Source organism: Balearica regulorum, chromosome 1 (genome assembly GCF_011004875.1).
Source record: "Balearica regulorum gibbericeps isolate bBalReg1 chromosome 1, bBalReg1.pri, whole genome shotgun sequence".
Taxonomy (NCBI): Eukaryota; Metazoa; Chordata; class Aves; order Gruiformes; family Gruidae; genus Balearica; species Balearica regulorum.
Genome location: NC_046184.1, coordinates 63,382,748 through 63,406,152, shown reverse-complemented (window position 1 = coordinate 63,406,152; position 23,405 = coordinate 63,382,748). Strand labels below are relative to the sequence as shown.

The 23,405-nt window shown below is 38.5% G+C and overlaps 1 protein-coding gene across 1 annotated transcript in view; it reads left to right on the top strand.

Moving 5' to 3' along the window:
* The window catches only part of TRIM24 (tripartite motif containing 24), a 67,893-nt gene that overhangs the window by 8,748 nt on the left and 35,740 nt on the right, over positions 1-23,405 (top strand). The window contains exon 2 of the mRNA XM_075755269.1: positions 17,010-17,128. Coding sequence (XP_075611384.1) covers positions 17,010-17,128 — 119 coding nt within the window. The remainder of the gene's footprint in view (positions 1-17,009; positions 17,129-23,405) is intronic.

The following is a 23,405-nucleotide window of genomic DNA, read 5'->3' as shown; positions in this document are numbered from 1 at the left end:
AACATGGTTAAGGATGTGCAGAGTTGAAGTTTGTTGAACTAATGCTATAGGCCAGCCTAACAGAAGTTTGTGTTAGGCTTAGGCTGCTGCTGTATTTGCTACATCAGGATACTTGTAACGCAGACGCTGGTGAGGGGAGGGAACGCTGGCGGTGTGCAGGGAATGAGTAGGTGGGAAGAAAGAGAGGTAGAGAGATGCAGCACTTGGCTGGGGAATAAGACATTTTTTAAGTGGAACAAGATTCTAATTTTAAATGCAAGGTATGCTGCCTTGGTAGAACAGCTCAGCACCAACAGGCCTGTTACAAGAAATGAGTAGTCTGCAAGATTGGCCTGAACAGCAAAAATGTGAATTGAAACATGCTTTTTTTTTTTTTTTCCAACCTGGACTCTGCTTTGCAATGAGTAAACTACTTGCTGAAGTAATGTAGGAATATAAATTACCTGCCTTCCTAGTCGGTTGGCTTAAAGTGGAAGTAGCTTTGAATCATCTTTGCCTTTTGGAAAACCTCTGTGACGTGTAACTATTGTTTCAATAGTTTTCAAGTAAAAGTTGAAATTCACGGCACTCCAGAACCCCAAAGTGATAAATAGGGTAGTGGGCATTGATCAGTCAGAAGCTGAGATAAAGACAGTCCATTTAGCAGACAAGCTTTGTTGAATACAGAGCCGTGTAATGATATGCAGTGTCTGATAGCAGGACCTCAGTAATGGCTAGATGTCCTGAGAACATTTAAATCTTGGAGGTAGCATACTTCAGGGTTAGATTTAGCTCTCTCTGAGTGCTTGTAGCTTCACAGTTCCAGTAGTACCTTTGCTTATTTAAGCAGTTGGTTGTCAGCCCTCAGTTCTCTGTAGTTCTGTTCCTTTCTTGCTCTTTTCTTCTCTAGGGGTCTTTCATCACACATTAGCAGCTATCATTTTGAGTTGTTTTAGCCTTTGAATTGTTGAGCTTAGCGTCTACAGGCTACTTGGCCTTCAATAGTTCCAGGACTATGAGGGTATAACCTGCTGCCTAGCAAGTCTTTCTTTGAAACCTCCAAAATAATTTAGAAGACTTTGATTGTTCAGTTTAATCAAATGCTATGGAAATTTGATCTCCTTTTAGAAGCTCTGCTTAACTTTTCCTCAGTCCCTTCTCTCTTCAAGAAACTCAAATTTGGATTCAGAGCTCATGCTTTAAACCTTGCCTGAATAAGTATTATCTCAAAATGTAGGTGCATAGAATTCTTTCCTGGGATAAACATAGGTGTAGTTTGTCTGTCACAGTCTGTCGGAATGTGAGTCCAGAGATCCTAGCACCCCTTTCTTTGAATATTACACTCCAAGCTGTAAAATAAAATCTTTATTCCCTGCTTCATAGCAAAGGCAGAGTCCAATGTTGTGAAAGAGTGTTCAGAAGAGCCTGGGTTGGAATATATGAGAGGGCCTGTGGTCTTTCCATATCTTCTTGCAGTGAAGATCAGATGAAAAAAGACCCCTAGCAATAGGGTCTTATTCTGTATCACAAGAATGACCTGTCAGAATTGCTCTTACTGCTCATAAATAAGTATTTGTTGTATCAGCTGTTGGGACTGGCACCATCAATAAAATTCTCTGTATCTTGATGGACTGAGCAGATTCAACTGCAGATCGGGAGACAGTCCTCTGTTGCCTCTTCTTCTTTGAAATGGCCTTATAAGTGGGACCAGATACAACTTAGAAACAAAGCGACAGTTTCTGGTAGCTCATTATGTCTTCTAGGTTATCATTGCTGTTTAAATTCAACAAGGCCAAAGATCTCTTCTCAAAATATTCACTCCAGAAGCTGTTTTTGGCAAAATGAAGAAGACTTTATATATAGGCATCCCAAAAAGATCGTACTGACAGTCCTGTTCCCTCCATTCCACCCTTTGTGTAAGAGCTGAATGTAGTCTGTATTCTTTAAGAAGCTAATGCTAATCTTGCATCCTTTTAAAATCCATTTAGCAACAGTATTATTATATTGTGTTCCAATCGGATTGTATTTATTGTGTGGTTTGGGTTTTTTTTCTTCTTCCCTGCTTCCAGTTCCATTGGGATGAGATCAGATTTAATAAGGTTTTCTTTGGCTGCCTTTTGACTGATCTCAATTATTGAGAATATAGTATAGGTGCTATGAGCTTCAGGCGGTCTGACTTCAAACCTTTGCCAGAATAGCTGTTGTTCTGCCTTGAAGTTGTGGTTGTTTTTTCTTTTTCATTTGTCATTATGCCAGCCGAGTAGGTTAAGAACCACAATGCCATGGTTGAATGCTTGTGACTATTCCTTAAAAATAAAAGTAGGAATAGAAATATAATCCTAGTTCATTCCCAGACTGGTATTGGAGGCAAAGTGTAATGTTTCCGGAACTTTATCTAAACTACTAATGTGATGAATCCTTTTAGGCAGTATGGCACAGACCATGGAAATAGATCAAGTGAATCTAAAGGACAGGGAAATGGGATTTATGAAGACCAGTTTTGGTAGAAGATTCATTTCCCTAAGCTTCATTTGTGGTACAGAGTGTGTCATGCTGGGAAAGTGCCTTTGAAGGAACTCTTCTCTGGTTTTGGGAGAATGGAGGAAACCATAGGAAGACTAGATTTCTTCAGCAGATGTGGATGTTCACATCAACCAACAGGATCTAGTTCATGGTTCAGAAGAGAGACTATCAGGAAATAGGCAGTGAGAACACAAGTAGTATAATTGCTGCCTCTGAAACCTGCTGTTTTCTGAGAGCTGTAGGGCAGCTATTTGAAATCACCGTTGTTCTTGCTTGATCAATCAGTGCATCACTTCAACCCAGAAGGAATACGCTTTATTCATTACATGCAGTAATCTTCATATTAATGCAGTGCCAAAGTAGAAGGAACAACGTTGCTTCTTGATTAAATTTAAATTAAAAATTTAAAAATTCTATAATATATAAAATATATTTATATTTTTTTTTTAAATTTAAATACTGTTTCTTTATTAATGCTGGTTCTTGGAAGCTGTATAGTCTGTGTGGATCTCGCAATGCTCCAGCTTTGCTCAAGCAAATTTATATATAAATAAATATATTGCTCCATCTTTGTAGTCTTAAAGAAAGTTACATGGAACTGGAAAAAGCTGGCCACCTTGCTTTTTGAATCCTTACAGCAGTGCTGTGGGATGCAGGGCACATATCACAGAGGAATATAAAGAAAGTTGGCTTTTTATTCCTGTACATCTATACCCGCAAGTGCAATGCTTGTAACTTGTGGATAACTTGGAGGGTATTCTTCTCTCTAATTACTGGTTTTAGAATATTGGTGAGATTCTTGCAATTGAACTGGATGCCTAATAGTGGATAAGGGTATTAGGGTATTAGCATACTTACTGGAAAGAAGTGGATGTTTGTAAGGTACTATTCATCTGACCAAGTGTAGACATCTGCTTTTAGGATGAGATGACTCATGACCTAACTATATTACTTAGGTCAACATTGACTATGAAGGGAACTTCATGTAAATCAAGACTTAGATGAATCCCACCAAAGGTATTAAAATTTGGCAATACTGCAAAGAAACTTCATCCATCTTTCAAGTGCGAAGTTTAACTATATGGAGTCACGTTAGCATAGTAAATCAGTATTATTTCTGTGCTACCATTAAGAGTTACTTTTTCCTAGGTGCAAAAGTTCTGCATGTGACAAGCTTTAGTGTTAAACAGCTTTTGAACATAACAAGCAGTCAGAAGAGACTGGATCTGGAAATCTTTGGCTTGTTTTGCTCAAAAAAATTAAATTGCTTGAATCATTACTTTTTTTATTGCAATAATAATAATGTTTTGCAGAGCACTCAGACCTATCTGATGGAAACTGCAGGAAATAAGAAGTATCTGTATATTTTGTCTTATTGACTACATTTATCAGAGCGGGAATTTTCATCAAATATTGTTTGTGCCTTTCATTGTCCCTGTCAACAGCAAGCTTTAAAAACCGTACCAGGTTAATAATGAAAGTGTTTGTTATATAACAGACTTAATTTAAGCACAGATTAAAAGTGTACCTTTATAAATATTCAGGAAATGATTGATAAATACATATTAAATTCCTCTTTCTCACTGTTGGGCACTGTGAGGTAAATGTGCTATTATCATATTGTCATCAAAGAATATATTGAAGAGATACTAATTAGCAAAAAATGTTTTTTTTAATATCAGCCTGCCCTTTCTTTTTCTTCTCTCCACCCCCTCACCAAACAAAATGACCTAAACAAAGGCAGAATGTATTATTCTAAATTAGCATGTTATTTCTATACTTTTCAACATCCATTCCCTGCATATATGACTTACAACAAAGTTGAAATCTTCCATTAGATTTGTTACATCCCTGTAATCTGTATTTTGAGATAGTTTGAAGGAAACATAACAGAGGTATTGATGACTTCTGAACTCTAAGTTTGTCCTCGAGGAGAACTTTAAAATAGATACCTTATATAGCAGAATACAGATGGATGCAGAAAACACTGCAGTTAGCAACTTGCTAGCTTTTAAGTGATTTTAACCAAGTTTTTCCTTGGAGCAATGGACTGCAGTTTGTTTAGGTACTGTATAAGAGATCTTCTACGTGCTTCTCAGTTGTATTTTCCACCAGGAATTTGAAATCACAATAGCAGTGATAGATGGAATAGAGTAGACCGGTAAATTGAGATTCACCTGTCCGCACTGGAATATCTTCTGCCACTTCTGAGTTTCTAGAATGCCTGTGATACTCAAAAAAGGGCTGGCAGATGTACTGCACAATCTGCAGGAGACCTGTTTCCTTCTGGAATAGTAGCTGGAAGCTAGGCGCAATATCCTCCTCAAATTAGGTACGTATGTTTAGGCACCTGAATTGCTCCCCTGAGGCTAGTGCCTTGAAAAAACGAGGGCCAAGAGGCTAGGTTACCAAGTCCTGATAGGTAGTTTCCAGTTACTGAACGCTGATTGTATTGAGAATGGGAGGAGACTTGTGTAAGAACAGATCACAAGAGTGCATCCGAGTGCTAAAAGAAGAGAGGAAGTAACACGAGCTAGCCAAAGGCCTTGAATTGCATTAGCGTTCCTGTTTTGGGTGACGTTTCTTCTGAAATACTCTGACTAAAGTCTGGTACCTACTGTTGTTCCCACTACTGCGTCCAACTTGATTCCCTTAATGTGGTTCAGGTCCTTAGAAGTTATTTTTCGAGGCTTTTTAACCTTCACATCTGCTCAGTGCTGATGGGAACATTACGGTATCTGGGGCTAAACGGAGCAAGTGGGTGAAATGGTGAAGAGTGTCACATGTTAAGTATAGTTTTCATCTCTCCAACAAAGGGTTAAAAAGAATCAACTCCGTCAGTGCCTTCCAGAAAAGCTTGGTTCTTGGGCTTGTGACTCGTTCCAACTGCCCAAACGATAATCAGCTTACCTACTTTTTTTGTAACTATCATATCTGGTAATAGATGCCTTGTACTGCGACTGTTGAACTGTCAGCTGGTAGTAGATGAGAACTCTAAAAGATGAAGACCAGACTATGGAATTTCTTCCTACAAAGAAATGATGGCTAGCTGTGTTGTGCTGACAACTCTAAGGTGGGGTCCCTCTCCCTACCAGAGTTTCTGGCAACACAAATTTTTTACCCTGTGATCTCTTTTTAAAATAGTAATAACAACATGCTAACATGTTGCTATTCAGGGAGAAAGGTATTAATTTCCTTCTTCTAGAAGCACATGGATACAATGGACTTGAGCACTCTTGGCAGGATCCTACAGTGTCTGCAAAATGGTATTTCAGTAGAATATATGAATCTAGACAGCATTAAACCCACTTTCAAAATGTTAGCAACTTGAAGAATTAAATACTAGGCTGCTCAGAAAACGAAGCAAGAATGTCACTGAATCTTAAAAATCCTTGCATCTTGTATGCTTGAATTCATTACATATAAGTTGGAAATACTTGACAATTTTAAGACTTGAAAGAATGTATTTTAATTGTGATGAAAGAAATGCTCATCACAGTCAGCAGTGACAATTGGCATAATTGTTGGCAGCTTCTGCATCGTTGTTTAAGCACGTTCATTGCAAGGCAGTGAGGATTTTTATTCATCATCTTGTACTTAAATATTGTCTATCCCACAATAGCAGTATTTCCCTTTGTTACCATTATGACACTTCTTATAACTGTGTTGTTGAAGAAAATGCATTGGACAGCCTTGGATGTGAACCCAACTCTCTCTTCAAAATTACTTAAGGTATTCAAAAGTGGCTGGAGAGTAAGCCCTTGCAAAATTTACAATTTATGAGGTCTAATATGCAGTGTTTGAAATGTTTGAAGATTGGGCATATATAGCAAAAACAACCGTTTCACAGAGCAGCTGAAATATTTTAATTCAGCTCTGCAGTGCTTTCCAAGAAAGTCAATGCACTGCAGCATAAAAACTGGCCTGTAACACTCTTCCAGAGGGGGGATTACAGCTACTAGTCTTTGTCTGGTTTTCATCTATTTACATTTTAAAGGGTGGTAAATAAAGCATTCAGATTTTAATAAACTTACCCAGTAGGTTTGTGGTTGCTTTGAATATTTATATTTTGGCAGTAGATGCTAGTTTCCCCTTGAGATATGCTTTGCTTGTTGGTTTAACCTATCTCCCCTCCACTAGCAGCAGCAGGCTGTCAGAACTAGATAGGAGCAGCTTTTTCTGGAACAAACTGGTTTGAAGTTGCCAATTTTGCAGTATTGGCTTAATGAGAAACAAGAGGAAAGCAGTGATTATTTTTAAAATTGAGATGTTATTGCACATGATATCATCTCTCGAATTAAGTTTTCTAAGTGTTTATTTTTAACAGAAAAACATGACCTGTGTAAATATAACCAGTTTACCCTCAACCCAGTGCATTTTAATGAAAAACCTTGCAAATATTAATGGTGTCTGTATACACAGCGAGAGGAGAAAAGGTCTGTAGGTCACAACTGAAATGCCCTGATTTGCTGTGTAGTTATGCTAAAAATCTTATAGCTGGCACTGTCTTCAGTCTCTAACATACCTTCTATTAATGTTAACTAGCCTGTCCATTTTTAAAAAATTTTAACTGTATATGTGACTTGCTGTTACTATCTTCCATGTTATAGTATGTATAGGTAACGCTTCAAACAAGACTTCTGTAAAACTGAGGAAGATTGCCTTATGCAAGCCTAATTAATTTATTCTGTAATGACTGTCACTTTTGGGAAAATTAGTTAATAGAGTGCTTGAAGCAACTAAAGAGAGCTTTCTCACAAAACTAGTATTTTTCTGACTGATCTGTATTGAAGAAAGGGAACCCTTAAGCCCTCCTTCTTTAGTGAAACACTTTGCATCTACAAACAAAAATACCTTTTTGGATCTACAAACGATGATCCACTGGATTTATTAAACTGGCTCCGAAACCTGTTCGCTACAGTGAAGACGCAAATGAGCCAAAACTGGGGCAGACCAGAGCAGTCACCTCCTATTGTGTCAGGGATGCTTCAGCAGGCTGGAATGTACTCCCAGGAAATGGAGAACTGAGTTGGAAATAATTCAGTATGTGCCGTAAATCCATTCTGCTGAATGGCTTGAGATGGCATTGCTGTGGTGCAGTGTGTAACTTGTGAGGAAGAGTAAGAATGTGGTTTCCCCTACATGTCTAAAATGGAGCTTAGCATTCCTTGAAGAGGCACACACATTGTGAGCCTGTAGCCAGTGAGAACCACTATGGTGGAAACGAACTCTTCCTTCCTTGCACAGCCCCATTTAATCCACATCATATTCCCTAATCCAGCTCTGCAGGGCAGCACAAATCTTGGGGTTGGTATGGGATAGAAATGAATGGGCAGGAGAGCCAGCTTTGTTACTCTTGTTAGCGATGTGGTGTCTGGGCCTGGTTCAAATAAGGTCTGAAAATGTAAGGTTCCACAGTTGCTTGATTTTTGTATTAATGGATGTTGCTGCTACAAAGGGTATAGGTTTTCCCCTCTACGTCTCCTACTCAAGAGCCACCTGCTCTTGATCCAACTCACTATACAGCTTCGTAAAAACTACGCTGGCACAGAGGAGTAGATGAAAATATGGGATCATATCACTTAATGTTGCCTTACCATCCTCATGATAATCGTGATGGTGATTATAGGACTTCTCTCAAGTTAAGTAGTAAGTTTTTACCTGCCCACTGGAGCACTCTGGAAATGCTTGTTCCATTTAAAAAAAATAAAAATCTTACAGGATTATTTTGACAAATTAAATCCTGACACTTGAACTTCACTGTTCTGAGCAAGAACAAACAGGTAAGTATGCTTTAAAAATCTTATTTCCTGCAATGATTTAATGTTGGATGCTAACAGCTACAAATTTGCACATTGGAAATAGTCACCTACTCTCAAAGCTGAGAGAACTGCCTACCTAGACTTAGGTTCTGCCTTGGCTTGCATCAGAGACAGGAGGAGAAACAGTTTCAAGCCCCTGTTTCCTCCTTGATAGACAATGGATTTCTTTGGTTTGCTTTATACCCTTGAATGAAGATGCTTATGTAATAATCTGTTATTAAGAGAGCAAACTATGCAATTCTTGTTAGGTTTCTTAAATTTGAAAATTTAAGCCCATGTAAAATGGGACTGTTCTCAGGGAAAGGCTTTCTACTGCATGTTATCTTATCCCTTGCAGTGTTGTCTTTTTGAAGGTTCAATAAGTGTTACAACTACAGAAGAACCTTAACTTATTTCTAACCATATAGAAGAACCTTAACCTATTTCTAACCATACATGGGATTTTTTGTGTGCTCTCTACTTCTCATATGTTTTTCCTTTTTTGTTTTATTACTAAACCTTGCAGTGCTTCAGCCCCAAACGCATTGAAATTTTCAATTATTTCACAGATGAATCCTGTGTGTTGGCTTTCTTTCCCTGCCCTGCATTTGCCCCATTGTAATGGGCACTACAGAGCTAGAAGCAGGAGATTGCATTCGATGTGAATAATATGGATAAACAGTTAGAACCAGAAAACAAGTTTTTTGTTGCCACTAGAGAAAACGAGGCTGTGTAGGAGTGAATATTCTAAATTGGAAGGAAGGATGGCAAATCAGCTGACAACTGGCTGATGCTTGACAAGAGGTTCAGAGGGAAAAAGAGGGTTTGAAACAAATAGGCAATTGGGAAGGGTAGGTCCAGCTGAAAATGGAACAACTCTGGCTGAAGTTACCTACTCCTGTAGCTGCTCTGGTGTGCTGGAGTTACTGCTGGATCCTCTTGGTGTTTGTTTCCTTTAAACTGCAGGATGTAGGTGATGCTACTTCAGGCAATTTTAGGAAAATGTGAGGCCACCCTTGCCCAGTTTCCCTCCACCACCCCCCTCACCCCCCCAAGGAGTAATAGGAAAGGTAGCTTGATCTCAACTTTTTTTTCCTCTTCCAAGTAATGCTAAATCTGTTTTTCTCGGATATTCTCTGGGTCTCTAGGGTGTAGTGCAACATCAGGCATTCTGAAAGGAAATTACATTAAAAATACCAAGTGTCAACCCTTTATTTCTGGCAATGTGCTATCGTAGCAAGTCTTCTTTCACAGAATCTTCAGGAAGGAAAATTACTTTGTTCACTAAAAAATAACTTGGTCTTGGAAGCCTCCTAACTATATTGTTCAACTCACACACAAATACCTCAAAGCTCTTTAGAGTTGATTAGGTCAAGAATTAGTTGAGCATCAGAACATTAATGTGGAATTAGAGGTCCTCCTTACCCCCAGTTTAATCAGGATAAACAGTAGAGCCTCACCATCCAGGAATGTGCTTAACCAGAACAGCCAAAATACTAACCTGATTCTGATGCTGTTTCTGATGCTGCTGTGTTGTTATTGCTCTGACAATGTTTATTTAAAGATACTGGGGTTTTGTCTTTTGTGAAAATACTAGGTTTGGGCTGACTTGGTAATGTACTTGAAGAATATATATTTGGTACAGCAAATATCAATTGCAGAAATTATTTTTGGATTAGTGAAATTTCATTATGTTATCCCACAATGTATGGGTTAATAATGTTCTGTGCTGCAGCTTTCCAGATTTTTCTTCTCTTTTGCCCTCATTACTTTTATCAGAACTGTGGATATTGTTGGGGGGGGCAGGGAATGCAGAGCAAAATATTTTGGGGATTTTTTTGTTTCCCCTTTAAAGCAGTAATGTAGTTCATGTTTTGATGACATAACATGCTTCTCATACAGATTCATTAGGGGATGAATTATTTTCCGTACCAATTTCTATAAAGACATCACCTAAATGGCTTTTAATATCTTGCTATTCAAAACTTGAATCTTCTTGAACAGACCATAGTATAATAGCTAGGGTTCCCAGTCTTGAATGCACTGAAGTAAATTGTGGCACAATTCAGGAAGCAGGTGTCTTGAAACAAGAGGAAGGAAGTGTTGGCAATAAGACGAAACATAGTTAGAGAGCTATTGCATGATATTTCTTGGTTTTTTTAGTATTAAGGTTTGGAAGCAAAGTTTGATTCATTGTAGCAGTAGGAAAGTGTCTTGCAGGGGGACTTGATGGAGGAAATCTTAATTCAGAGGTTAGTTTAGGAATTACATTCTATACATGCTTAAGGAGCCGTTTAAAATGTAATTAAATGTTTATGAGGGGGGAAAAAAAGGTGTACGAATGAACATTAAAAGCAAATACATACATGGAATGTAGTAAGAAAATACTGGGGCTATACTGATGCCTTTGTATTGCATTCCTTCTTCCTGTATGTTATTGTAACTCTTTGATGAAATGCAAGCAGAAATGTCTTTGGAAAATATTATGTATTTCTGGTTGTTCAAAAAAAGGTAAGAGTTAATTGCTTGCTACAGCACCTGTTGGCTTGTTAGCAAAAAGCTTGTATGAGTGCTCCTATGTTTGTTTCAGCTATCTGTCTTAATACTAGTGGTCAGTTAGGACTTTTAAACCAGCCTGACTCTGAAGCTCTGTCGTGGTTTTACCCCAGCCGGCAGCTGAGTACCACGCAGCCGCTCGTTCACTCCCCCCCATCGGGATGGGAAAGAGAATTGGAAGAGTTAAAGTGAGAAAACTCGTGGGTTGAGATAAAGACAGTTTAATAGGTAAAGCAAAAGCCGCGTGCACAAGCAAAGCAAAGCAAAGAATTCATTCACCACTTCCCATGGGCAGGCAGGTGTTCAGCCATCTCCAGGAAAGCAGGGCTCTATCATGCGTAACGGTTACTTGGGAAGACAAACGCCATTGCTCCGAATGCCGCCGCCCCCCCCCTCTCTTCCTCCAAGCTCCTTATAAACTGAGCATGACGTCATATAGTATGGAATATCCCTTTGGTCAGTTTGGGTCACCTGTCCTGTCTGTGTCTCCTCCCAACTTCTTGTCCACCCCCAGCCATCCTGCTGGCAGGGCAGTGCAAGAAGCAGAAAAGGCCTTGGCCTCGTGTAAACACTGCTCAACAATAAGTCCATAGAACAAAAACATCTCTATATTATCAATGCTGTCTCCACCACAAATCCAAAACGTATCCCCACACTAGCTACTATGAAGAAAAATCAATCCTCTCAGCTGAAACCAGGACAAGCACCAAAAAAGTCAAAGTACTCTATCAGGTCTATTAGTAGGCTGGTGAGAGCCGTAATCCTTAGTGTGCATTGTTGTGTGTTGTTACCGCTGCAGGACCTCAGAGGGGATACTTATCCATCATCTGCGTTAAGCCTTTGTACTGGAAAACTGGATGAGGAAAAAAGGGGTTTCAAACCATGTCTGCAATTCCTTTATCAAGTCATCACTATACATACAGAATATATTATAAATCATATGATTTGAGATAGTAGGAATAATCTGTTAAAACTGTCAAAGTAATTAATATGCTGATATTTATTGTATGCTGTTTCCATTTTTATTGTTATACCAAAAGGCTTGACTCTAGCATGCGTCTATCCAAGTTTTCCTCATGTCTTTTTAAATAAAATTTCTCTTAAGCTACTGTTGTATATGGTGTCATTTACTAGACTAGTTTGAGGAGAATGACACTGTCTCAGTGCTCATCCATTTCCTTTTTATTTGGGAAAAGGAAGAAGATTCCTATGGTTAGCAATATTCTAAACTGGATTAGACATCCAAAGTGGTACAGATATTGTAATTGGCAGGAGGTTATGTATTTTCCACATCTCTCTGGGGTTGCAGTATTGACAGAGCACTGTCTTCTCCATATGAAATAAACCAGCACCTCTTTTAGATCCACTTCATTTCTCTTATCAACTAAGACAGCTTTCTAATTTAAAGCATTTAGCTTTTTTTAAAAAAAAAACCAAACCAAAAAACCTCACATCTGAAAACCATTAAGGTCTGTCTCTAAGACCATTTGGGGTGGGTTAACCTTGACTGGCTGCCAGATGCCCACCAAGCTGCTCGCTCTCTCTCCTCCTCCTCCTCAACAGGACAGGTAAAGACAGAGAGATCATTTATCAATTACCATCATGGGCAAAACAGATTCAATGTGAGGAAGGTTAATTTATTGCCAATTAAACAGATTTGGATGGTGGGAAATAAACACAAAAACAATAATAAAAAACCTCAAAACAACAAAACCTTCCCCCTCACGCCCCTCTTTACTCTTTCATTCCTGACTTTACCTCTTTCCCTCTTGAGTGGTGGAGCAGGGGTGAAGAATAGGAGTTGTGGTCAGTTCATAGCAGTTCCTCTCTGCCGCTCCATCCTCCACCCACTTGTTCCTTGCTCCAGTGTGGGGTCCCTCTCATGGGATACTGTCCTTCAAGACCTGCTCCAGCGTGGGGTATTTCTTCAAGACCTGTTCCAGCGTGGGCCTTCTCCATGGGGTACAGTCGTTCAGGAATGGGCTGCTCCAGGTTGGGTCCCCCATAGTTCCTGCCAGAAAACCTGCTCCTGCATGGGCTCTTCTCCATGGGACACAGCTCCTGACAGGAGCCTGCTCTGGTGCGGGCTCTCCGCAGCCTGCAGCTTTCTTCAGGGCATGCCCACCTGCTGCAGTGTGGGTGTCTGCTCTAAGTGGCCTTCCACAGGTTGTAGGGGAACAATCTGTTTCACCATGGCCTTCTCTGTGGCCTGCAGGGGAATCTACTCGAGCACTTCCTCCCCTCCTTCACTGACCTGGGTGGCTGCAGGGCTGTTTCTCACATTTTTCTTTTTGCCAGCTGCTGTTGTGCAGCGTTTTTTACCCTTTCTTAAACATGTACATGGAGGTGCCACCAGCATTGCTGATGGGTCCAGCTTGGAGCTGGCTGGAATTGGTCCTGTTTGACATAGGGGCAGTCCCTGGTGTCATCTCACAGCTCTCCCTGCAGCTCCCCCTTGCCCCCTGTTACCCATACCTGGACATGTAAACCCAGTGCACCATGTTACTGGACCAAATCTCATTCTAAAAGAGCACTCTGCACATGAGGAAAAGATAGATGTTATGTGTCATCTTCAGAAACAAATACAGAACAAATCCAGTAACTTTCCTGTTCCCAATATTTCTTGTTTATAACTCTCTGCAGCCTGACGTTTACAGGTGTGTGCTTTTAGGGTTGTGCTGATGTGTTTTGGGCTATAAGCAACATAACTAACATGAACTAACATAAATCCCATCAGATCTGTGATAACAGTAACTCTACAATTTGTATTGGATGAATGGCTGAAAAACTTTGGCCTATGTATAGTGTATCATTTTATATAAAAAGCTGCATTCCGTAACTAGTATTGCAAAGTAAGAATTTACTTGGAATTTCCAAATAAAACTTTAGTGCTTAATTATGACACGTAAGGCTGATAATGCCAGTAGAAATGCTAATGCTGAAACAGAGATATGTTTGTCCATGACCTTTGCTAAATTACTGTGTATATCTTTACTTGAATATAATCAGCATTCTTTTTTTAACTTGAATGTGTTGGTTTTGTATTTAGCCATGTTTTCCAGTTAATTCCAAAACAGTCATTGTCTTTCCTCTTCTGCCTCTGTTTTCACATAGGAAGCTCTGAATTCTGGGTTCACTGTAAACCACATTTTTCTTTCCCAGGATCTTAGCGTCTCTCTTCATTATGTGGGTTCTGGTGAAGTGCCAGCTCCTCACATGTTCTGCAGGACCATGTGGTGATTATACGGTGCACTCCACCGTACTGTTTGTTTACTGATAAGGAGTATGGGTAGAAATTCCAGTGCTGATGTGCAGCATAGCTATGTGAGAGTGTTTCTTTGAGGTGTCTAGGTTGAAGTTCTGAAATGAACCTGCATGAATCCGTTCAGTACTGTTATTTGTCATACGCCTTTTGTTTCAAATGCAACACGCGTGAAAAACCACGTACAGAGCACTCTGCTTGCACTTTCCATTTCCTCTTGGAGAGCGGAGAGGAAAAGACCACACCTGGTTTATGTTGTTCAGTACGTTACTGAAAGAGCCTTGGATACATTAAGAATAGGAGATAATAAGGACCTGAAAGGAATGCTGCCTGGCTAATTTGGGGTTTACATTTTGTGCCCAAAAGGCCTATGTTGCCAGCTGTGTGTATAACAGCATACCCTGGCTGTAACAGGTACATTGAGATTGGGATATTGGGTATTTTCACTCAAATCCACAGTCTTGAAGTTGATTAAACCTGGATTAAAACTGGTTTGTGTAGCAGTCATCGATCGAGGATTAGAATAAAAGCAGATTTACCTGCAAACAGTTACAGAAGAAAACCTGGACTGAAGGTTGGACTGCATAAGGAATTCTAGAAAAAGTTTCAAGATGATTTTGAGAGGTTTGGGCAGTTTTCCTTCTCTCCTTCTCCCATCTCAGTCTAGAATTTCTATGTGATCTCTTGAACAGGTAGTTGGCAATATTTTGTTGGTGAAAATGCAAATGAAATGTTTGGGTTACTATGTTTCCTAACTTGTCCCCTACCCCTTCCTTGCCTGCCATGTTTTCAATTCAAGCTGATTTATAAACTCAGCTTAATGCAGCTGATCTGTTTCAAAGACAGTGGTTCCATATTTAATCTTCAGTGGGGGTGTCAGCCCCTTCCCATCCTCGTGCTGCTTCTTGTGTTGCTTCAGTGTAAGTAATAGTGCATTTGGTCAGCGAAGCAGGTTGGGGAGCTGGAGGTGAAGCTTGGGGAAGCAGGAGAAATACATCCATGTCTGAATCAGTTTGCTGGTCTCATTCTCTGTCTGTACCCGGCTCGCAAACACATGCGCAGATCAACTCAGTCTCTTGTGCTGGCCCAGAGCACTGTGCTTTGTCAGGGTCGGGAATGAACAGTGATGGAATAGAGGGCGGTTTGTAAAAAATAGTCTGTTTTAGCAGGTATGTGGCTTGCTTATTAGGACACTTGTTCGCTCTTGACTGCGCTAAATTGTTTTGCTTGATAAAAGGAGAAATTCAGTACTTTGAGTTCTATTAACTACCTGACATACCAGAATTGGATTTCTTAATTATCCTTCATGGTGATGGTATAAAAAAATGTTTCAAAAGTTTTAGCCAAAATATAGAATTTGTATCTCAAAGGAAGCTGCACAGATATGTATTGAAATGCAGACTGTCAAAACGGCAATTACAATAAAACCAGGCTTAACATTATAGCATTTCAGATGAAAGTGGAAATGCCTTGCACACCAGTGGAAAACTGCTGGCTAAATTTTCAGAATGAAGAGCTAATTTAGTAAAACTGGTGGACTTTTATTAGAGAGCTGCTTTATAGTGGGTTGGCCAATTAAATCTCTGGTGTGTATTGGAAGAATGTTATGAAAAGAAAGTAATTAAGTTCTTCTGCAGAAAGTGCAATATTTAATAGTTTCTGGACTTCCACATTTTATTGTGAAAGTGAAACAGCGACAGAATTAAGCCCATGCTGGTTTAATTAAATATGCAAGTGCTGAATTATATACTGGTGTTAAATTCATTGGGTTAAACAGTGCCTCTGATCTTCTTTAAGGCCCTAAAATCACATCTCTTCTCAAATGGCAGCTGTAGGTCTAGAATCTACCTCACTGTGGACTCACGTGACTATCCTACGTAGGCTTTGCATGATGATTTCCACGTCATAAGTGATTATTTCAACCTAACTTAGTTTCGATTCTTTTTTTTTTTGGTGGTAATGACTGTGATCAATTTTTTTTTTAAAGCAAGATGTTAATGCCTAGCATTTTGGAGATTTTTCTTGAGTGAGAAACAAGCCTCAGTGCTAACAAGACATTCTGTTTTCTGCACCTAGGAAAGGTGTGTACAATGTTGATATTGTATTGCTGTCCTTTTCCATTTCAGTCTAGTCTACTCACTGTTAAGCCACAAGTTTTGAACTTGACTTTGTCCTTTTTATTCTCTTGAGAAAATTATTAATTGTTTAACCCTCTGAGTTATTGATTCTCATCTCTTTCTTCAGCCAGGAGTCTTAAGTATGTTATTGTCTTAGAATGGTTCCCCAGCGTGTCTTGCAGAGGACAAGAGGGAGAGGACCTTGCTTATTTATTCCTGTGTCTTGCTTGCTTTCCCTTGCTTAGTGTCAATGTAGTCATGATATTAATACAAGTCTGTTCTTCCTCTATACAACTTGCCTCATTAATTTTGAATTTATTTCATTTCAGTTTCTTGTAATACATAGTTGTAAGTCAGTCATGTCACGCTGCTGGCATGTATGTGTGTGTATGTAATACCGTTCAATGTCACTAATTAATACTCCAGACTAATAAATGTTTACTTTAATCCATTCTACAACAACAAATTGTCAATGGGAGTACATTCCCTTTAGAGAAAAGGAATTAATTTTCTGTAAGATTAAGGCAAATTCTTCACAGAATTAAAACAAAAAGGTGCTTGACCTTGGTTGAAAGAATACGTCATCAGGGAATAACAGGTAAAGGTTGCTTCAGTGATAAATGAGAATTAGCTTCTTTTTACTCACACCTTAATGACAGGAAAGTACTAAAACATCCTTTCAAAGTATTCATCCTTACAAGCTGTCTTTGAAGTTGTTTGATATATCTTAAGTTATGCAAGCATAATCAGATTTTTTTTTTCCCCCCCCAGTCGGTGTTATCCGCTGTCCAATTTGTGGTCAGGAATGTGCAGAGAGACACATCATAGATAACTTTTTTGTGAAGGATACCACAGAGGTTCCCAGTAGCACAGTAGAGAAATCAAATCAGGTAAGTGCATGAACATGTAATCAAGTTAACACCTTTTGGATGTGTATGAATATCCTTGGCTTCTTGCTGTGTAGCCTTTTTGCTGTTCATATGCAGAAAAAGACCTCAAGTACTTAGTCATCACATGGAATAGCTACTCTAGAAAATCAGGTAAAATCAATGCGTGTGAAGAAGGTGGTTATCTTATTCTAAACTATTTTAAATTGTTGATACAAAAATTGCATCGTGATAGCAAAAGATAAAAGTAAGGAATAGGCATTAGAATGGAAATTTCTGTACTTTGGACAGAGCACTTGAAGCACTTTTTGAAGCAGAGACCTGAACAACACTATGTTGAGAGATCTCAGTGTAAAATGGAATCCTCTAGTTAAACCAACTTTATTTTTTTTGTCCCAGCACTGACAAAACATGGCACTAAATAACTGGAGTGCAGTTGCCAAACAAGAGGCTCAAACTTCTCATTGGGGAAGATGGTATATTGTAGGGGTTTCTCATTTGTTTTTCTTATGTAGGCTGCCTCTTCTTCCTTCTGCAATCAAGTAATAGCCGTCTCATAAAATCAGAACCTGCTTATCTGCAAGAATAATAATACTGGGGTTTTTTTCCTCATGATGGTTTTTCTGGAGGAAAGTACTAGCGTGGAAGCAGTGGCAAATAAATAATTACATCTGTGTAGGACCACAGTTTAGCAATCTCTGGTATCAAAATATTGCATTTCTTCATTTATAGCTAGTAAGAGAGTATCTCAAGTATCTCTCTACTCATAAACTTTTTATTAAACTCCAGGAACTTACTGTAAATAATTCAGCCTCTTTGTATGTTGCTGCATTCTTCATAACAACAGTATAAAAGGTTACTATGTCAATGTGGCTTGCATTTTAACTTATCCCTAACATTTGGATGGTGATCTCCTTTCGTTTCGAAAATGCCTTTTTTTTTTTTACTTTCCTGTTTTAGCAACCTGTATCATTGGCTCTTGATCCATTTGTTTTGGGGACAGCTTCTTAGAGGTTCTTTATTGTGTAGTCTGCTCGTTTCAAAGCTTAGCTTCAATTTGTGCTTGCATATATGAATAGGTTTGTCTCTCAGGAACAGATGAAAATATCTAGTCAAGTTTGTGATACCAACTCAATTACTATTAAAGGCACAAATGTTGTCATCTCTGAGGAAAAGGAATTAATTTACATCTTGAAAACCATTAAATTGTGTTCAGCTTATAAGGAATTTTGCAATTGGATTTCTGAGAAATGATAGACCTTACCAGAAAATGAAACTTAGTTGGGAGTCTCTGGAAGTGTGAGCAATGTTCTCTTAATGGAGGATAGTTTGAAGTTTGGGTTTTTTGTGTGTTTGTGTGTGGGAGTTTTTTGGTTTACTTGTGGTTTCCCCCTGCTCCCCCTCTGGATTTTGCAGGGAAACATCTGAGTTTTGGAGGTGGTTGTGAGATTTACACAAAGTCTCTGAATACTCTGCCACTAAGATTGAGAAAATGAATAGTCCCTGTGGCATTGAAAATTTGATAATAACTTTTTTAGTGACTTTAAAATTAGTTGTAGAAGCAAGATAACAAATAAATTTGTTACACAGAAGCAGTACTGATTTTTTTTTTGTGTGCCTGTGCCATGACCTCTGCTTAGTTATATAAGAAGTCCTTGAAGATATTGCTTTGAGGAGTGGTGATAGAAGTAGAATTATTTTTCCTGGGTTTAGTGACAGATTTTTTTTTTTCTTCTTCCCCTATATTTTCCCCCGAATTTTTTTCTGCTTTCTGTGGAAGTTAAGTGGGGCATTGAGGCCTTTGAGACCTGGATAAGGAATTGAAAATTCAAGAAGGGTTCTTTACATGCTTGAAGTTGGTCATAATTATGTAAAATTGGGTGTACTTCAATGGATCATAGGGTATCAAAACTTGGAGTATCCACCAAGCTCAGTGATGTCAGGATAAGTCAGGCACTTCCGTGGAATTGAGCGAGATGTCTTTTTTGTTACGTTCCAATCTTGATCTGCTGGAGAGACATACAGAGAAATTCCACATATTTCAGCAGCTGGTTTGTAATTATCTGTTATTGAGTGGTGTGAGCAGATTTCAGGAGGTTCTTCACAGCATTTGTTTCCTTAAGTTCCCTTCTCAGACATCTATCTTACTCTTTCATTCTATGTTTATTTCTTTCTCTTCCTAACAAAAACTAGAAGGTCTGCAGTTCAGAAAGCATGTGTCGTCTTCAGCCAAGTTCCCTGGCTGAACTTGGCATGCTTTCTGCAGCAGTTGAAGGCGAACCAGCAGACTTTGCTAAACCAGCAGAGTAGTACATTCGTGTGCTTTTCTGCTGGGTTTTTTTTTGCTTTTGTTTTGTTTTTTTACATAGAGCTAGATGTTTCGTGAGCATGTACCTTACCTCTTGGAAATGAATGATGGGCAGTTCTGCTTTGTTTGAATAGATTTATTTTGGTATGATAATGAAGCTTTTTGGCCATTCCTTTGTACTTTTGACATTGGAACCATAAAAAAAAGCTACACTGTTCTGGAAAGTTATCTGTTGTGGAACAGCAAAGTTAACTCAATAATAGTTAAATAGATCAGTGTCCTGTTCAAGGGGGAATATTATGAGGTTTAAGGATGATGCATCCTTCTAATCAGTCTGTCTTGTTTTGCCTTTGAAGGAGCAAAGAGAAAAGAAAGAAAAATCACCAGTAGCAAGATAGGCAACAGATCAGAGGAATAAAAATGGAGGAGACTGAGACTTGCAGAAAATATTGGATGGGAGATCATCCAAATTCTGTCCAAAACTTTGGCTATTTTATAGAAATTTTCTACTGAGATGGTTAGTTTGGCTTTGATAGTTTGGCACCTTTAGCAGGATATTTAAGAAATTAGAATTAGAGGCAAGCCATGGGTTCTGTGCAAGTGATACTGGCTTAGAACCACTAGTCCATATCTATGACTAGCCTGTATGTATGTGTTATGAGGAAGGACTGGTTTATTTCAATTCAAGAGAGAATGCAAAAAAAAGGACTTTCAAATTCAAATTTGGTTGTTTCAGTTTTAAAATCGTAATAATGCTAAAATACTTTTTAGCATATTTAATAAAAACTGTAGGAGTGAATGGCATATCATGGAGCCTGGCATTGTGGGGCAAGAAAAATAACTGGAACTCATTAAAATGCCATCCATCTATCTAAAATCATGTTTACCTTATCTGAGCCTGATTGTAGCAGTTCAGTACCCTTCTTACACAGCTGTGCTTTCTAGCAATTACTGCTGAAAACTTCAGGAGCAAAAGAAGTCAGCATAAAGAAAGTGTAAAACTCTACCTAGTATATGTTCCACAAGGGCTTTCCTGGCTAGCCTTAAAGACAGCATTAAGGATTTTGTGTTGGCTAGTAGCATAGGAAGCTTTCCAGAAGGAAAGAGACTGATGGGGAATGCAGTTGTGATCTTTCTGAAAGTAGTCATTATAGGTTGTGGGGAACTAGGACATAAATACTTTGAAAGATCTAATCCTTTAAAATTTTTGTTGCATTCTGATTTATTGAAAGACTTAGCAAAATTATTGGATGCTGAAGAGAAGTTTGAAAATAAAAATTAATTATACTTGATTAAGAAGAGTCAGCGGAAAGGATCTTCTAACCCAAGAGACGTTACTGAAGCAAATGCTAAATTTGAATAATACTAAGGTAGACAAGTGAGGGAAATTTAGAAACTTAATAGAAGAAAATTGTTTAATGCTTCTGCAAAGTCATAAAAGTAAAAATCAGAAGTGTGAGATTGATGCAGAAGAGAAGATTTTAGCGATAACATTGGTTTTGCTGCAGCATATTGAACCTGTAGTGCATTTTAGTCTACGTCCTAGTTCGAATAGCTTCTGTGTCCAAAAGAAAACATGTATAAAAATACTTTTTTGATAGTGAAAACTCTTTCTGTATCTTTACCAGTTACTGGGCAGAGAGTTTTAAATGTTGTTGTAGGAATGAAGAGCAGTTGGACTTTGTGAGATATGGAGAATGTAGTAACAGAACAAGGTATGAGTTTAGATCTGGTGCTAGATCTGGATACTAAGACAGCAAGTCTGACTGGCATAATAGAGTAATTAATGAGAACAATTTAGAACAAAGTTTCTCTGGTTTTACATGGTGTCAGAGTAGCCACTATGCATTCTTCCAAAGAAGAACTAGCATGCTAAATAGCTTATCAAAACTGTAGCCATGGCCACGTCGTCTTTGAAAGCCACTGGTTTAGGGCAGTGGGTAATATACTCAAGAAGAGTCGCAATAGGGTTTTGTTGCTTTGAAGAGAGGCAGCTGTTGATGGGATGTTGGGTAAAAGAGGATATGTTGATCAAGGTTCACGCATTTTGAGATATCAGCATGTGGTTCATATTTTAAGTTACGTATAGGTGAGAATGTCCCAAAAGACAGGTGCTGTCTTTGATTTTGTGTGACCTAAGAGATAGTCCTGTAACTATTAGCATCAGTGGGTTTTGGATCCAGTAGGGGAAACAATTATGTCTAATTTCCACTGGTGAAGTTTGAAGCATTAGTTCACTGAATATTCCTCTGGACTACTTTGCTTTCTTCCTTTGAAACTCAGAAACCTTTGCTTGCTTATTTAATCTCTTTAATACTCAAAGTATATTTAATTGAAAGAGTGGTTAGTTACTACAGTAGCTGAGAAGACAGCTCTCTTACCTCAATTCTTGCACATAAATCTGCTTTTACGTAAATATACAAGCTTTGACAACAGAAAAAATAATATTTACCTGCAACATACTAAGTAATTTCAACTTTCATTAAATTTGAATGAGGGCTGAATGAACACTTCCCAGGGTTATAAATACTAGAACTAGTAACTGAATTAAACATAATTACAAGGAAAACTCAATTAAAAATAAATATCTGTCTGACCAGAATAAAGGCTTACAGGTTAACTAGGAAGAGTCATCTTTGAAATCACTGAAGCACTGCTTGTATGAGTCACAAAAACAAGAGTGAAATAAGTTTTAGGTTTTGTAAGAGTATAGCAAATATTTGCAGTAACTGTACTCCAATATACTTTAACTATGTGACTTATTCTAATAACTAGGAGTTCTAGCAAAGTGCAAGCTATATCTCAAAATGCGTATTTCAAATAAGAAGTGGGTAGAAGCAAATCTAATTTCTACCTAGAAGGTATAGCTGTTTTGACAGCATGAGTTATGATGTCTATGAAAAATTTTAGAAATCTCTCTTCCACTTGGTGGCTTTGAAGAGTATAAAATACACGGTTTTGGAACTACAAAGGAGGAGTTTCAGTTCATTTGGCAGCACCTGATTATTGGTTATTGAATCACAATCTTCATCTCATTCTAACTGTAGCAGGTCAAACCAATTGGAAAACACCAAACTAAAGCATCTTGAAAAAATAAAATAGACAAAGATCTTGGAATTTAGAAGGAACGAGTAACTTCAGAAATGCTTTGAATATACTTAAATGCCCTGGCACCTAGCAAGTTTATCTGCCTAAGTTTGCTAAAGGTGACCTGGAAAGGCTGTTGTGGGTTGGTTGGTCCCATCCCCCACTCCCTGCCCCCCCCCCCCCCCCCCCCCCCCGCCTTTAATTGGGTTCCTGCCTTTTTCTTTTTTTTTTCCTTTGCTTTGCTGCTTTGACTTAAAGAATGCCTGAAAGACTTTTTTTTGTTGTTTTTTCCTTTGCTTATTTTGTCTTCACCTGTTGGGTTTTTTTACACTAGAAAAAACAAATATCTAGTCTCTTATTCTCCTCTCCAGCTTGCAAAACCACCTCTGGGGATCTGGGGGCATGACATGATTGTACCTCTCTGGCAACAAGACTGATTTTAAAACTTCTTTCTCAGCAGTGCTGATGTAACTGATCCTTGGGCTACAATGGTGTAATCGATCCAGTTTTACACCACAGTCTTGCCGAGGGTTGCATTGGCGCACCTGAGGAGGAAACAACTGGCAAAGGAGAAGGGAGGGAATTTCTTTCATGGGAGTTTCAGCCAGAGAAAGTAAAACATTGAAGTAATGCCTCAGTGATATTTGCTGCTTCTGTTTTATTTTTTTTTCAAGAAGCTGTGCTGAGTCCTTAAGAATACTTTTTTCCTACTTTTTTTTCCCCAGAATATCATTGAATTTAAGGATTAAGAACAAGTAAAAATTTTCAATTTCCTGATTAAAATTAACTTCCTTTAATTGCTTTACTTCCATTTTCTTGACTTTTTTATGATGTCCTGATGTTGATATTTCTCCCTAGTCAACTAGTCTGAATAGGACTAGAATT